The following is a 16,479-nucleotide window of genomic DNA, read 5'->3' on the forward strand; positions in this document are numbered from 1 at the left end:
TGAATCATGTCCCCATGTGGGAGCTTTAACAAAATGTTTCATTTTTATCTTTCTTCCTTTCCTGTTGTCAGTCCTCCTCTCCCTCGAACTTCCCCGAGCCGGCAGCGTTGCAATCTGTCACGCGGACAGACGAAGCGCGGCTGCATCTCACCCCACTGTCTGCTGAGAGGGTCAGAAGGGGCAGATCACTTAACACTACACCTGTTTTATGAATAATAATACAGACAGTTTCACTGGGTTCCTGGGAGGACATTTTCCCACCAGGATAAGCGCCGCATATTGAACAAATTAATGTCTTTAACTCGTTTGACTCTGGTTAGCTCAGTTGCAATGGAAAGCTCCAGTGGTGCCATTGGAGCAGGGGAAAGACCAGGCAGGCCTTTGAGGATGGTTTGTTAGAGTGTCTTGTTCTTTCCTTCCTTGCAAGTTTCTCTCATGGAAGTGTGAGATTATAAATTTGGGGTTTGTTAACCTGTTTCCAGAGCAAAAATATGGAGGGAAAAAAAAAAGAATAGGACCCATGAAGCTTCAGAAAAATGGAAGTTATCGATGAACACACAAGGTCTGGGTCACCCCAAAACACTCCTCCTGGACCAAAATGAAACACTTTGGTTCTTTCCTCAGTGGCTGGACTAGCTCAGGGAAAAAAAAAATACCAACAAAAAACCAAACTACCCAAACAACCAAAACCAAACAACCACCCCCCCCCCCCCCCCCAATTAAAAACTTACTTTTAATATTACTTCAAAAACTTCAAAGAATTCAAAGAGTCCTAGAGTTTCTTTTTAAGATGGTGGAATGAAATGTTTTGATTCAAAGCAGCAAGTTTCGCTAGGTCTTTCCTTAGCAGGAACAAGAAAAAGCAATACATGTCCTCTCAGGACCATGTACATCAGCACAAGCAGTGATGTCCCAGGTGACATTCCTGCCCTGATTTGGGCTGCCCAAGGGTCTCAGGAGGGACCTCAGCCCCATCGGCCCTCAGCCCCATCCCAAGCTGGACCTGTGACTGCAGCAAAAGAGGATGCTGCTCTGCCAGCTCCAATCAGTGCCTCACTCATATTATTTTGTTTTGTTGACTTTTATTGAGAATGAAAAAATAATTTAAAGCAATTATCTGTACAGGGGGCAGGGGGATGGTTAGCTGGGTAGGGGATCTGTGACCCCCCCAGACAAGCCAGGGATGGTTAGAGGGGGTGATTTACAGCTGTACAAAACCACGACAATCCCACCGAGGAGGAGCAGAGGGCAAAGGACATCTCTGGAGCTCTCACAGGCTCAGAGCAGAGGGGCAGGTGGCTGTGCAGGGGCACAGGGGGACAGGGGCTGGCCAGACAGGGGCCAGACCCTCAAGTGACCTGCAGGGGTGTCTCCAGCATCTCCATGAGAAAGGTGTCGATGGGGGTGTCTCCAATCAGCTTGAAGAAGAAGAGGTGCTCCAGGCACTTCAGCCCGATGGACCGCAGTGCCGGCAGACGCAGGAGGAGTTTGGCAAACCTGGGAGAGACCAGATTCAGAGGCATGAGGGAGGCACTGGCTGCCCTCTCCCACTTCTTTCCAAGCCTGCACCAGCCCAAATTCTCCCAAAAAAATGCTTTGGGGCATTCTCAGACTTAGATTCCCTCAAGCTTTCAAGATAAACATTTGTTGCCTCGTGTGGAGGGAATATATATCTTTCTAAAACAGAATTTGGCTTTTTTAAAACTTCAAAGAAATAATAAAAAAAGGAAAAATTAAAAAAAAAGAAGATACATCCATATTCTCCCTCCAAGATCTGAACATCTTAACAAGACTTACATCTCCATGGTGTCATTTAAATCTATCTTCAAAAGTCCCCAGGCTCTGAGAGAGTGTGCAGCCCCTCAGCTGCCAGTCACTACCTCCCGTTTGGAGGCACAGCTGGAAGTGGGTGCAGCCGACAGCCTGTTCCCTGTTCCCCCTGCCCACAGACCGCTCGCAGCGTCTGCGGTGACAGCGAGAGCCAAAAATAGCAGAAGATGCTGCGGGCGCATCTCTTGGCTGGTGGCAGCGGGGACCGACGCAGCTACCGGCGCTTTGAGAGCTCGGCCAGCAGAGGGTAGGATTGGATTGGAAAGCAAGAAAATTCCATCTCGCCAGCCTCCTAAAGGCTCCGGATTTGGGCACTGTGGCTCAGGCAGAGCCAGCACGGACAGCCCAGCCCAGCCCATCTCAGTCTCCTCTTTCCAGGGTAGGTATGGTGCTGCCTTGCCGGGGACACTCACCGCCCTGGCTGCTCGGGGTACTTCTGCTTCGTGTAGGCTTCCAGTGTGGCATAGACCTTCTCCCTCAGTGATTCCACTTCTGAGGGGCTGGACAAACCCTTGGCATCTGGTCAAGGGCAAAAATACAGGTGGGAAAGAAATCTCTTCAGAGGGGGTCCTTCCACTGCCAGCAGAGTGACTGTGTGCATGGGCAGGAGAGGACTCACGCTCTCTTTAATCATGTATCCAGGGGCTGGGACAAATACTGGTCTACTAGAAGGTGTCCCTGCCCGTTGGAGGGGGCTTGGAATGAGATGATCCTCAGGGTCCCTTCCAACCCAAAGCATGAAATCTGTCTGCAGCCCTGATGCTCACAGTGACCTGCTGTGGCCCAGAGGGAGTACCTGTCACCTGGAACTGTCCCCAGCCTCAGACTTACCTGGGTTAAACAGGACAATGGCTCGCAGGCACCCCAGCTCCGACTTATCCATCTGCATGTCTTTCATTTTGGACACCAGCTCTGTCAAAACCCTGCGTGTGGGGGACATGGGTGAGCAGACAGAGACCAGTTGTTCCACTGAAAAGCATCTCGGACAGGCACTGGGAATACCCGCAATTCTTCTCTGCAGGAAGAGGCATCTTTGAGGCACAGCCATGCCCCACACCACTGTTTTACATGTGCAACACCAGCATCCAGGGACCTGAGTATTAAATTTGCTCCTGTTCTCACTTTGCTCAGCATGCAGCACTCACAATTTACACTCACTTGAGGAAAACCACATGGGTTTTCTCCACTTTTTACTGTGTAGTGCAAAACATGGGCACTGTCCTTACACGTGCCCGTTGTGTAAAGATTGGTGAGGCAGTGTCCTGCCAGGAAGGGAGCAGGCATGGCAGGCACAATATGTGTGCAGTTGTTACACAAGCAAGTTGGGGTTTAAGGCGCTGCCATCTAAAGCTCTTGGTGATCAATATTAGGCCTAGATACAGCTACAGCAAACTCTTGAGGAAGGAGCATTCCTCCCCCTGCACACCCAACCAAAGATCTGCTTCTGCAGCTGCAAATCCCTTTCCACTGTGCTTTTATCCCATTCTTGTTTTTTAAGTCAGTCAAACATCCCCTGCTCATTCTGAGCTACTTCTGCCCCAAATCACAAAGGGTTTGCTCTAGTTGCCCTTAAGGACATGTTTCCCATTCAGAGGGGAAGGCAGAGCCAGCCTGGCCACCACTGCTGGGGGATGACAGCAACAGGCCACGTACCTGTCAAAGATGGAGCCCACACCAGCACTGTGGGCACTGCTGCGGTGCACGTGCAGGCCTGTGGCCAGCAGGATCCCGTCCTGGACTGACACGGAGCGATGGGAGAAAGAGGCAATGAGCAGCTCATTCCAGCCTGCAAGCAGAGGAGTGCAGGACACGTGAGGCAGTTCAGCCAAAAATCAGTCCCACATGGAGCAGGAGAACTGATTTCTCCCTGATGGCTTTAGACTAAGCTCACAGGAGAGTTGGTACCTCAGGTACCAACTGCACCCCTTGGCAACACTGCAAGGTGTGGTCTATCCCTTGGAAGTATCTGGAAAATGCTCTCAGGCACACGGTGGGATTCTTGGGGTTGTTCTGGGCAGGGACAGGAATTGGACTTCGATGATGATGCTTGGAGGTTCCTTCCAACTCAGAATATTCTATGATTCTATGACCCTGACCAGCAGCAAGCAAGGAGCAGAAATTGGCTCAAAGGGAAAAAAAAAATTTTTTTTTTAAAAAAGGGGAAAATATCTGGGGTTTCTTCCTTAAAAACATATTCCTAGCAACTACAATCCCTTTACATCATTTTGCATGCTAATGTGCCCCACGTGTAGTAGGATCTGCATCAACCAGATACATTTATTAACTCTCCCCCGGCCCTCCCTGTCTGCATGAAGAGGGGGACAAACAACATATTCTGCTGCCCCATCCACAACCTCTGCCAACCTCTCATCATGTCTCAGAACGAGTCTCCCACCCTGCAACAGCAGGAATGGATTGGCTCAGGATTGCACATTCACCATCCAGCCTGGCTGGCATGGCACACAGCCCAGAGAAGGGACAGGGGCACCAGGAACAGCCACAGGTGGGGGATGCTACCTGCCCGGAGGAGAATGACTTGGTCTTCCAGCGTCAGGTCAGAGAAGTGGGGGATGCGCTTGGCCCACTCGACGAGTGTGAAGAGCTGCTTGTCAGCCGCATGGCAGATGTTTGTGACAGGGTCATTTGTCTAATTAGAAGCAATATCCAAAAGAAAAGAGCAGAGGAAAAGAGCGGAATTTGTCAATGAAAAAACTTTGATAATCACAATCTGCACTGCACACGGTATCAAGTTAATAATACTCAATGCCACAAGTACAATGCTCAAACTGCCAATAATCTCAGCTGTGTGCTGTTGGGAAGAGCAGATATTTGCTACCACTATCCCCTCTACAGCCAGCCAAGTCAGCTGGTTGCTAGACTTTTCTGTTTGCTTGCTGTCCTTTGCAAAGCAAGTCCCTGGTGGTCGGCTGCAGTCCTGCTCCCCAGGGCACATCTGAAAGCCAGGAAGCAGCCCCTGAACGGGCATGAGCAGCAGTTTTATCCAAACCAGTAAAACCACAGCAGTAAACCTGCTGCGTTCAGCTCCACCCCAGTCTTGGTCACAGGGGCAGACAAGAAGTGTCCAGGGCTATGCGCATGTGGAACCTAGCACAGGGCTCAGACTCTCCAGCATCTATTTCCCTATCTACTCATTGAAACTAAAGGAGACTTGGAAAAAATGCTTGGAAAATAATGTATAGGCTGTTTTCTAGTTGTCATTCAGAGGAGCTACAAAAGAAAAACTATTGGTGAGTTTTAGGTGGTGCGAAGCAAAATCCCCTTATAAAATGCCCGTTGTTCACATGGCATTTGTCTGTTCAAATCCCAGCTCAAAGCCTCTCATTACTGGCTGCAGGTGATGTCAGTGGCTCTTACCGAGCTCTCTGTGCTCACATCACTGTACGCCTCCGTTTTGGGTTCGACTGCCAGCTCAGCTTCCAGGATCCTCTCCACGGGCATATCCTCGCTGCCACTGCTTGTGGACTCGGCCTCGTTCTCACTGCGCTCCCTGCTCCTCTGCCTCTCTTCCTGCACAGCTGTGGGACAGAAACACAGCTCTCTACGTCCACAGCAACAGTCACCTGCTCACAGTGGGTCCCCTTGTCTCTGGGACAAGGGATGAGAAACCCCCTCAGGAGGGGGAGAACAGAAAATAAATGGGTATTTCAGATGTACACCCATTAAAATGGCTGCTCCCATACCAAGAACTCTGAGGTTGCTGCAGACCAGTAGCCTTCAAAGTTGACAAAAAATTGTGATTTCCAAAGTATGAAACTCCAGAACAGAGGGAAGAGGAGTTGATACCTCCAGGTGGCAGCCTGGACTCGGCTGTCACTAGGTGCTGGAGGAGGCAGGAGGGATCCAGCACTCACATACAGGTTTGTTGTGCTCTCAGCATGCTTCCAACAGTTCCAGTGTGCTTTCAACAATCCCACAGCAGTCAGATCATCCAACAGCAGGGCTAGACAGTCCCAAACCCCAAGCTGGATTCACACATGCTGCTTATCTCATTCCTGAGCAAAATCTTACCCAGTCTGGCCCAGTCCTGGCGTCACCTCTCCCTCTACCACCTCACTTCCTAATCCTCCCCACTAGAAAGTTCCTAGCACATCAGTGCCCCAACACCTTCACTCCGTTCTCCCTTCTCTGTATGTTTTCCAACACAGCTACTGACGGAAGGCACAGAATCATGAAATTCTCTCCAAAGCTCAGTTATTAACCCCCAGGGCTGCTCTGTGTAAGACAGGTCGGTGTAGGACATGTATCTTGTATGCCAACCCTTGTGTGCAATAGAAGTCCTGGGTGCACTTTTTTTTGGAGAAGTCCCAAAGGGAAATACGACAATCCTGTTTAAAAAAAGAAATTACCAGCAGGCATTATATTTGTTTGGTTCATTGCTGGGGAGAAATGTCCAAAAACTAATCCCCTCTAGCATCACTCCCCTGTGTGAGTAGGAGCCCAAAGTGCCTTGCATTAGCCTTGCTAATTAGCCCCTGGCTAATTTTAGGGTGTTTTAAGTGGAGGGCCAAATCAGGGGAGGCTCCTCAGCACTAAGACTCATAACCATTTTGCAATGCTCAGTGCTTCCCTGTGTTTCTCCCAGCTGGGAGAATGTGCTTCCCAGCACTGCCCAGCTGCTGGGCAACTGGCAGCACCCAAGGAGATGTATCCGTGGGGTTTCCTGGCTGGTGCTTGTGAGGGAGGGCAGCACAGGACACAAGCGTATGCCAGCCAGCTGGCGAGAACATTTGTGCTCTTTAGAGTAATGGACAGGAAAAGCCATGTAAGTGTTTCTGAAGTCACCAAAATCTTAGTGGAAGAAAGTACATGGCAAGGAAATACCAGTCCCACCACTCAGCTCCTGAACTCAAGCTGCAATCCAGTTTCTGGAGCTCCCAAAAACCCCCTGTGATTGCTGCAGCCAAACTCCCACAGGACCCACCAGGATCCTGGGGTTTAAATTTTCACTCTCTGCAAAGGGAAGCTATGTTAACACCCTGGTCATCTGAACCACTTTGCACCCGGTTGTAAGGGAGAGCTATGCCTGGGATTAAGTTTTTGATTCCAGCATGGCATTTTGCAGTCCCCTGCTGCCCTAAGAGATTGAGGCAGCACAGCTTTGATGATGCTACAGGGAATAGGATGAGGTTTAGCTCGTGCCCAGTGTTACAGCTGCTTCCCCAGGCTCTGCCCTGCACGGTCTGAGCTCTGGCACAGGGAGCAGTTTGCACGTTCCACAGGGGAACGGCGTGGCCTCCAAAAGGGACAGCTACACTGTCTGCTAGCATTCAACCCTGAAGGCAGCTCAGTTACTTTATCTCAGAAAAAATGAGCTTAAATGCTGTGCTGGTTGTCACTTCCTGACCTTACATCTGTTAGTATAATCTGGGAGACAATCCAGCTCAGCAGTCCTTCCTCCATCAAGGAGGGAGAACCAGCTGCAGGGGACAGGGGTGGACAGATAAACAGCCAAGCTGTTGGGCTTGCCCTTCCCTGCAGCAGAGACTTGGTGGCTTTTACAAAGATCTTCACAATCTCCAGAGCTGGGTGGGAGAGAGACAGGGCTGCAGGACCCTCAGCAGCTTTTGGAGGCTTCCCTCAAGTCAGTGCAAAACCCCTTTAAGTCCAATTGCCACGGGTTTGATCCTTGCTCCACGCTAAATCCTTTAGGTGGTTTGGGCCAGAAACACGGTTCTTTGGGAGTTGCAATGGGTGTGTGGAATATGGAAAAGGCTCCGTGAATTACTTCCATACTGCTCTCTCCCAGAGCACAAAACCCTCGCAGGATGTGAGCTCATCTCCAAAGGTGTGGCTAAGAGTGGAAATGACAGAGAACTATAAAATAAGAGATAGAAATAAATCATTCACCCTTATCTTCCAGTACAAGAATTAGGTGGTGAAAAATGAAGTCAGTAAATCAAAAACAAAAAAAGGAAGCTGCTCTTCACACAGGAGACAAGAAGGCTGCAGGACCCCTCACTGCTGGGTGCTGTCTGCAGCAGAGGTTTTCAGGGGTCCAAGGGGTCCAAGCCATTAAGGGTCACTAACTAGAGGCAAGGTTGGGTCAAAATCAGTTAATAGGTTCAATACTCACCAGTGTGTGTGTTTAGGTGAGAAGAAAAAAACATTGTAATAGCTTCCCCATCAGCCTCTTCCCTTATTAGTCTCTCTCCTTATTAGGAAAAAATTTGTCACAGAAGGGGTTGTCAAACATTGGAACAGGCTGCTCAGGGAAGTGGCTGAGTCACCACCCCTGGAGGTATTTAAAGGACAGGTAGATGTGGCACTTAGGGACAGGGTTTAGAGGTGGAATCTACATCACTGGGCTAACTGTTGGGCTTGATCTTAAAAGTCTTTTCCAACCTAAACTATGATTCTCATTTCCTTTACGTAACAAGGTCCAAAATGTACTGAAGCTGTCAGTGTAGGTTTTTGGAATGCACCAGCCTTGGAGGGTCACCAAGAACCTGATTTATCCTAATGAATGAAGAAAAATTTCTTCAATTCCATTCCTTCCACCAGCCCAGTCCTACCTTCCCTCTTCATCCCCATGGCGAGGCACTTCTGATAGCGGCAGTACTGGCAGCGGTTGCGCTGGCGCTTGTCTATGAGGCAATCCTTGTTATCCCGGCAGGTGTAGATCAGATCCTTCCGGATTGTCCTCTTGAAGAAGCCTTTGCAGCCCTCACAGCTGTACACCCCATAGTGCTTCCCTGGGGAGGCAAGGGAATCAATGGGCAAGCAGGTATTTGCCCTTCCTTCCAGTGTGGAGGAGCTCACACCAAATCCAAAGGTAAAAAACCTGGCTGCAGGGAATCATCTTAGCAGGGCTGAACTGGCTTCAGGGGGTCTTAGCAGGAATAGTGACCAGCAGCAATCAAACTATAGGACCACTGTTTTCCTGTGATTAGGAGGGACTGCATCCCAGTGGAATGATGTGGAGCATCTTAGCTGCAGTGCAAGTGCAGAACAGCCGCAGGCAGCAAATGGGGTGCACTGATTAGGAGGGGGTCTGTAAGGCACACTGAGGTATGAGAGAAAACCCAGACACAGCCAGAACCCAGCTAACACAAAGCAGAGGTAAACGAAAACACAGAGATTTTGATAGATTTACCTTTGGTAAACAGGGACAAAAGGTAAAATGAGATTATACACACAAGGGAGAAGAGCATGGGGTTTAGGTTTGCTCGCTTTTGGGCACAGTGCAACTAATCTGCAATACAGACGGCCAGACCCAGCCATGAATCCTGCAATGGCAGTATGGCCCCAGCGAGCCCCCACAATGCTCAGTGCTGCACAAGCCTTGCTTCAGGGCACCAGGGGAGTTCTCATTGCACAAAGGTTTCCTCAAGAAAGAAAACCTCCTACCTGAGGACCTGTCCCCACAGATGGCACAGATGTGTTTGGCTAGGGAACCTGGACTTGTAGATGGATAATTCATGCTCCCGATCCCCGGGAGACCCGGCAAGGGCTTGACATCCTCCGAGCTGCTGACATTGTTCAGGACATTGAGCTGCAGAAGCAGAAGCCACAAGACAGGTTAGAGGGGAGACTCGTATCTCAATGACACCATCCCCAAATGGAGCTGACCTTTCCTGTGCTGCTCCCACAAGCTTATCCCCAGCAAGTCCATGGGGCTGTCACGGGCATACAGACATCCTCTGGTGAATCCAGCTGGAGCGGTTTAAGCAGGCACTAAAGCAGATATGGCCTGATGTTGTAACCAAAGCCAGAGCTGGAAAAGGGCAGGCAGCAACCTCAGCTGCTCAGTTACAGCCTCCAAGCGATGAGGCTGGTGGGATCCTGCCTGCTTCATTAGAGGATGCTGATCGCTGGCTGCTGGCAGCCTCAAGCACTAACAGCTTAGTAAAGAAGAGCTTTGCAGCCAGATGATCTGTTGCAATTGAACCTGAACTGCTGCATGGCTAGGGAAGCTGTAAGAGCATTTAAAAAATAAATCAAATTAGGTGGGTTAGCTTGTCATATGCAAATCTTCATACACACATGAAAATGTGGCCATTTGGTCACTCTCTGGGACTTAGGTTCCCAAGCACCACCACAGGTGGCAGATTTGGGGTTACCAGATTGAAAAAAAGAGGGATCGGGCTGAGCATCTAAAAATCAGCAGCTGCGAGATGCAGGCAAACGATGCAGAGCCCCCAGCCGAGATCCCCAGGAGCTGCTCGTGGCTGCTGAAGTTAAAGGTTACAAACCCACATCGATTAGAGACCAAAGCCTGATGTTGCCCAGGGCTTCGTTTTATTGCTGTTTGCTTTGGAGCCACGTTGGCAGGGCAGGGAGGATTAAGGGCCATTGAGCACATCTTGTCAAAAGCTGTCTGGGCAGAGCAGTGTCTCTCCTAACCCACCATCAGATCACCTTCCCTACTGTCATGGGTTGAGGGCTGGGGATGGTTGTTTCATCACTGAGTTTGCCTGGAACAGTCATGCCAATTTACCAGCTCAAATTCTTCCCAGCAAGAAGGCAGAAGCAGGGATAGAAAACAAGGGTTTGGATGAAGACCCAGCTAGAGCTTTCATTCCAATCTCCATAACATTTAAAAAGTAGATTTCATGCACATTCCTGCAAGCTGTCCATTTGCTCCAAGAAACTGCCTGTTTCCCACAAAAAAGTATGATAATTTCCACAGTAAATTTCAGTAAAGGACAAGAGGTCACCCCATTGGAACTTTTGGACCTGTCATTAGAAAAATAAAAAGGTGAGGCCTGTTCTCATCTTCCCTCACCACTGTCCTTTCATTTTCAAAGCTTCAAAGGTCTAATAACATGGAAAATAAAAACTACCCATCAAAAATCAGGAGCCAGGTTGTTTTGCTCCACTAGAAAATATAAGTGTATTGGGAAAAATTGCCCAGAGGAACAGAGGTTTGATCTCCCTGGCAGAGACTCAAACCAGGCACTGGCAACTGTAAATCCTTATGCTTCAAAATCCAGGCCAAGGAAAGGAGAAATAAACCCCTTCCTCCGTGCAAGTGTCCATCATCTTGGCAAAATGCTGAGCCAGGAGGAACTTTTTATGGTTTAAAACGTTACTCAGAACTCAGGTATCACCTTTTCTTTCTCCCTGTCTGCACTTTGAAACAATAAAATGGAGAGAAGGTATATGGGAGGGGGACACCCAGGGCAGTTCTAGCCATCAGTGTCCTCAGAGCTTGACTCCTGCAGGTTAAGTGCAATCATGTATGATATCTGGGACAACTGCTTGAACCCAAATCCATTAGCTGCCTCTCTGCTGAATCCCCAGGGTCCAGCTGTCTCCTTGCATTAGAGGCAACATAAATGGAACCCTCTCCTCAGATCTGGGAACTTGGCACAGTGCCCAGACTGGGAAAACCACTTCCCAGAGCATCCCCAACCCCAAAGGAAAGGCTTCCAACCAGCCAATACTGCTGCAAGTTCCTGTCCAGCCATCCTGTCCTTGATGTCATGGGCACAAATACTGTTAGATCCATGGGGAACAGTTAGCTGGTGCAAGGGGAAGAGGGATCCTCCAGCATTCCCACTGCTGACAGCTAGGGCCCACAAAGGAGTTGAGAATACTGGGGAAAGGTAAGTCAAACCTTATCCTCTTTCAGAGCTCTTCAGGGGCCTCCCTATATCATCCTCTCCCAGCCTTCCAGGCGCTAAGAAGAGCTCCAGGCATTCCAAGGAGTAGCAGCAAGGTATGGGGCAGAGAGGGCTCAGGGACCGTCTCCTTGCTGCTTCTTCAACAGGAACCATGAGGCTTCTGAGCACTTCCTACCTTCAGGTCCCACTAACAAAACACAAAATCTTGCTCATAAGAGGCAGAATTTTCACTTAGATATGGACTCCCAGAACATTTCAGCTCTCTGTCAAAATTCCACACTGCTACAACCCGTGCAGGAGGTAGTGCCAGGCTTTTGGAGCAGCATGTCTCTGTCCCACAGAGCCACGCTGGGATGCTCCCAGCCCATCCATGGTTTTGGGAAAGCACCAGCCCTAACACCTGGGTCTCCCCTGTCTGGAAGGGAAACCTCAGCACCCACGTGAGCACAGGCAGTAGGGATGGGAGTGCTTCGTTTTGCTGCAGGCCAAGTTTATATGCAACACAGCAGGTGGCTGGCATTTAGCATTAACATTTGTCTCCCCCTAGAAAGTCCATCTCCTTTCCAAATAATGAAACGAAGCAGATAGTCTTTTGCAGGAAGAAGGGCAATGTTTCACGTGCTGCAGCCCCTGGCTATCCTGTCTGTTTCCATGTACAGTAATTACACACTGCAATAGATGCAGTGGAGGGGAGCTGGACTGCACCCACAGTGAGAACAAACCTGGAAATTAGCTCTCTTCCCTTATCATGTAGGGTATTTTGAAACAGATACTGGTGTGGTCTCTGTGTCTATGCAAGGGTGATTTATGCAGGTACACATGCTAGAAAACGTTCTTTACAGCTGAACTCCTTGACTGACCAAACTCCCCACCAGCCAACTCTCTCTCAAGTTTTGGAACTTTACCATCCTGAACACTGAATTGTAGCAAAGAAAGTGTGCACATCCCCACCTGTGGACTGGTATGTGTCATGAAATTCATGCCCGGGGCTGAGGAGAGAGCGACGGGGTGTGAGCTGAGGGAGGAGGCAATGACCCTGTAGGGCGAGCCCAGGGCGTTCACTGGGGAGCCGATGGTGTTCATGGGTGACGGCAGCGCCCGCGAGGCATTCGTCGGGGCCTCGAGGTAGCTGTGGGACCCCTCCACTGGATTCCCCGTGGAAAGGCCTGAGGACAGGCTCACGGACGTGGAGCTGGTGTGCACAGGGGAATCTGCAGAGAGAAGCAGAGATGAAGTACACCATGAGTATGGCTGAGTGCACAGCGATCAGCTGCCCAGCCTCAGTTGTGTCAGCTCAGATGCCAACCAAGCCCCAAAACCAACCAACAAACAGGCCTCATGCTATAAAGGGAAAAGAACAAAATGTTGGTTATAGTACAGGAAACTGAGTTATATACAGCAGCAAAACTTACTGTGAAGATAATGTTTAATAACAAAATATTCCTTCTCTGCTTCGGTGCCTCAGCAGACTTGGAAGAAGGCACCACTGCCTGCCTGCATCAGGCTGGTTTTCTCTGAACTCTTCCCTGAAGTCTCATTTCTTTTGTCCAAGACAGCTCTAGAGACAGCACACTTCTCAAACCACAAAATCCCCACCAACCAGCCTGGAAACTCTGAATGTTCCCCATGTCTTATGAAGCACCTTTGCTCCTTGAGATGGCTCTGGCCTTGTGCTCCCATGGCTTAGTTTTCCCCCTTCCCACCCACGTGTGTCTCCTCTGTGCCATTTCACATGTTCATTCTCAAAGCTGAATGCCAGCATCTTCCATAGGAGCTGGAGCAACACAGGAACTGCCCATGACACACTAGCAATGCAAGTTTCAGGACAAGGCAGTCACAAAATAATTTGTCCTTTATTTTTCCTGATTTGTACAAATCAGAGCACAGACTTTGGCCACACAGATGTGCCCAGTCTCACAGCTACAAAGACAGAGGGTTCCCTCTCTCCACACTAGAGAGCTGCAGTGCACATCGCCAAGTTGAGCCTCACAGTAGCCCCATGAGATCAGTCTGCCCCTGAACCCTGCTGAGGAAGAGGTGGTGTAGAAAAACAATATAACCTTGATCATTGCCACTTCAGGGCAGACTCTGAGGCTGAACAGCTCAACCAAGGCCTAAATACTGTCTTCTGTAAGACCAGTCTCAAATACTCAGAGGGTGTCTAGGCATCAAATGCCCACTAGTCCCAATGGGTCATGTATCTAGATGCATTTTAAGGATTTACATGACCTTTTCTCCCTCCCTTAGAATTTACCAGCCATAGTTAGCATTAGCTGTCATTAACATTTCTGTGAACCATTATTTCTCTGTTGGTTTTTCAACACAGGAGATCATTCCCTGGAGTAGCAAGGCAAAGATGTTGTGTGGGAAGGTCACACAGTTGGTTTTTCATGGCTGGCACAGAGGATACATTCTCCCATTGCATTTGCAAGTAAGGCAGTGCTTTGGTGTTTTGTTTGTTTGTGTTTTTTCCTCCTTTTAACATTATTGCAAAGTTATTACGTGACAGTCTTTGCTATTCTACCTGAAGTAACAATCAAATCTGATTCAAAGGGAAGATGCACAATAAAGACGGGAAAAGGTCAGCTTGCTGAATAACATTAAAGACATTTGTCAGAGTCAAGGAGGACTCGATCTGCCGTTATCAACCCACTTCAGACTTAATTCTGCAGAGGGAGGGGGAGAAAAGGTCTTTGTCAATTCTTGCTTTGGCTTTTTGGATCAATTCTCCCAGTGGGAAAGCGATGTGCAGCAAGAGGAAGTCGGCTCAATGACAACAGCAGAAGCCTCGGAGGCAGCGAGGTGGTCTGGAGGCAGGGCCAGGGCTCCCACCTGCTGCCACAGAGCCACCCCACATCCCCCTGCCACCATCATGGAGACATACAGCCTGTTTTCTGTTAGCAGACAGCAAAATCCCTACCTTGGAATGGCTTCCAAGCACTAAAGTCCTTCATCCCAGAGACAGAGTGCCTTTAGCATTGGGCAGAAGAGATGTGCTGTTTGCCTGGACCCCCCCTTACCTAAGCAAGCGCTCAGCTCACACAGGCACCTTGGGGCTTAAAAGGACCATCCTGACTTGAGCCATTACTGGCTTCAGAGAAAAGCAAATGCATTTTTCATCACCTGTGGTACCATAACACACAGTCCTCCCCAGCATGCATAGCACAGACCTAGAAAGAATTTGCTTTTACGCCTCTTTAAGCAACCAGGTAAACAACACTGCCTTTGAGGATTCCTTAGCTTGGAAAATAAGTCATTGCAGGGGATATTGGGCAGAGATCTATCACACCAGGACAGCTGAGCAGAAGAGTGATTCTTCATCCTTTTCCATTAACATAGAAAAGGGCATATTTTGAAAGTATCATGCAGAAGATTTAAACCAATAAGAAAATACACCCAGGAGAGTTATTTAACTGTTTGCTTTTATGCCAGACCTTATAGAAACACTGTCACTGCTAAGTTTCTCCATTAGAGAGGCTTCAAGTTTCATAAGGGCCCAGAGCAAGGCTTTCACCCAAGGAGGCTGCTGGCCAGGGCAAGCCCCACAGTGTGCTCATATCCCTGCCAAGGGGCAAATGTTTCAGGGCTGTGCCCAGGGGAACCCCCTAGACCCTAGGATGGGATCAAAGGTCAAAGCCAGGAAACCTAGAGGGCTTGTACCTCTGTTACACCAGCAATGAGATACCAAAGAGGAAACATGAATGCACGAAGGAGTGTTTGCTGATGGAGGTGAATGGATGGATAAATGAAAATACCTACTGGAGAGCACAGAGGTGTAAAGTCAGGCTTTGCCAGGGCCTGATGACACAAACCGGAGTTAACATGCTTGTTTCTACAGCGCCTGGCCACAGTGTCCTGCCAAGGCTCTGACAAACCCCTTGGTCAAATCCAGCAGTGTAAACCTTCCAGTTACCAAACAACAACTTTATCCATCTGTTACAAATTGTAATAAAGTCCCCATTTAGAAAAGCACAACAGCAATGACAAAAAAGCCCACAAACAACAAAAAACTTTGACTTCCAGTCCCTTTCTGGGGTAAGTCTGCTAAGCCAGTCCCCAGGGGAGAGGAAATGCATTCTCCTGCACCTGGGGAAAATCCTCCTCTCAGATTCTCATTTTCAGGCTGGAGTGCTCTGAGAGGGATATAAGAAATGACTGTCAGCAGACCATCAGCTTGTGAGAAGAACAATTTTCATGGCTGAAAGGTGTGCAGGAAGAGCCATGCCAAAGCTTCCTTGACACTGGGATTAATTATTCGCTCAGCTGAGTATGCTCAAACTTGTTTCAGTTCAAAGAAGTCAGGGAGGTTTGGACTGTGCAAACAGCCAAGACTTCAAGTTTTGAAAGAAAATAATCAAATTAAATGACTTCCAAGAAAATACTGGTGGTCTGTGTCCCACAACTCCCAGCAGAACCCAGAAAGGTCTTGGGCTCACCGGGATGGAATGGCTTTACTCGAGGTACTCTCTCCCATCATTTGGGGGACAGACAAATGGCAGCGGAGCAGGGCCAGCGAGCAGCCGCTCTGTAGCAGGGAAGCAGCTCTGGGACAGAGCAGGGTGGGCTGGGGAGACAGGACTCAGTCCCGCACGCCAGCCACGGCCGGCCGCCCCCGCCTGCGCAGCGGCACTCGGCACAGGTGGCATTTACCCAGGCCGGGCGGGCCTGCCGTGCGTCCATCGGGTAACGCGAGCTGACAGCGCGGCCGGGGAGGCGGCCAGCGCGGCGGGGCCCGAGCCCAGGGCAGCCCCGCTCGGGAGCCAGGCCTCTGCGGCTGCACGGCCCTGCCCGCCGGCTGCGGAAGGCCAGCTGAGACCTGCATCGAGCACCAGGGCTTGCTGCTGCTTTGAGCCACCCACTCCACATTCATCATTGGTTATGGCTGATCCGCAAGTGGGGCTGTTTGTCTTTCTTCCCCGTTTCCCTTCTCCACATTAATGCGTGGACAGGTAGCTTCCCGTCCAAGTTCAGGGAAGCTCGATATTGCATTTATTTCTCCCCTGGAGGAGCAGGGAAAGAGAGGACAGGAGGATTATGTGGATTTTCCAGTATCTCCACTGCA

The 16,479-nt window shown here is 49.6% G+C and overlaps 1 protein-coding gene across 4 annotated transcripts in view; it reads right to left on the reverse strand.

Moving 5' to 3' along the window:
* Positions 1–1,062: 1,062 nt before the first annotated feature.
* Positions 1,063–16,479, reverse strand: part of RXRG (retinoid X receptor gamma) — a 37,179-nt gene continuing 21,762 nt past the window's right edge. For all 4 annotated transcript variants that reach the window (XM_048313355.1, XM_048313353.1, XM_048313352.1 and 1 more), the window contains 9 exons: positions 12,369–12,628; positions 9,199–9,343; positions 8,364–8,543; positions 5,206–5,366; positions 4,348–4,477; positions 3,484–3,616; positions 2,662–2,753; positions 2,244–2,349; positions 1,063–1,497 (listed from right to left, as the gene is read on the reverse strand). In XM_048313355.1, the coding sequence (XP_048169312.1) occupies positions 1,350–1,497; positions 2,244–2,349; positions 2,662–2,753; positions 3,484–3,616; positions 4,348–4,477; positions 5,206–5,366; positions 8,364–8,543; positions 9,199–9,343; positions 12,369–12,628 (1,355 nt within the window). In that variant the 3' untranslated portion in view covers positions 1,063–1,349. The remainder of the gene's footprint in view (positions 1,498–2,243; positions 2,350–2,661; positions 2,754–3,483; positions 3,617–4,347; positions 4,478–5,205; positions 5,367–8,363; positions 8,544–9,198; positions 9,344–12,368; positions 12,629–16,479) is intronic.

Source organism: Corvus hawaiiensis, chromosome 9 (assembly GCF_020740725.1).
Source record: "Corvus hawaiiensis isolate bCorHaw1 chromosome 9, bCorHaw1.pri.cur, whole genome shotgun sequence".
Lineage (NCBI taxonomy): Eukaryota > Metazoa > Chordata > Aves > Passeriformes > Corvidae > Corvus > Corvus hawaiiensis.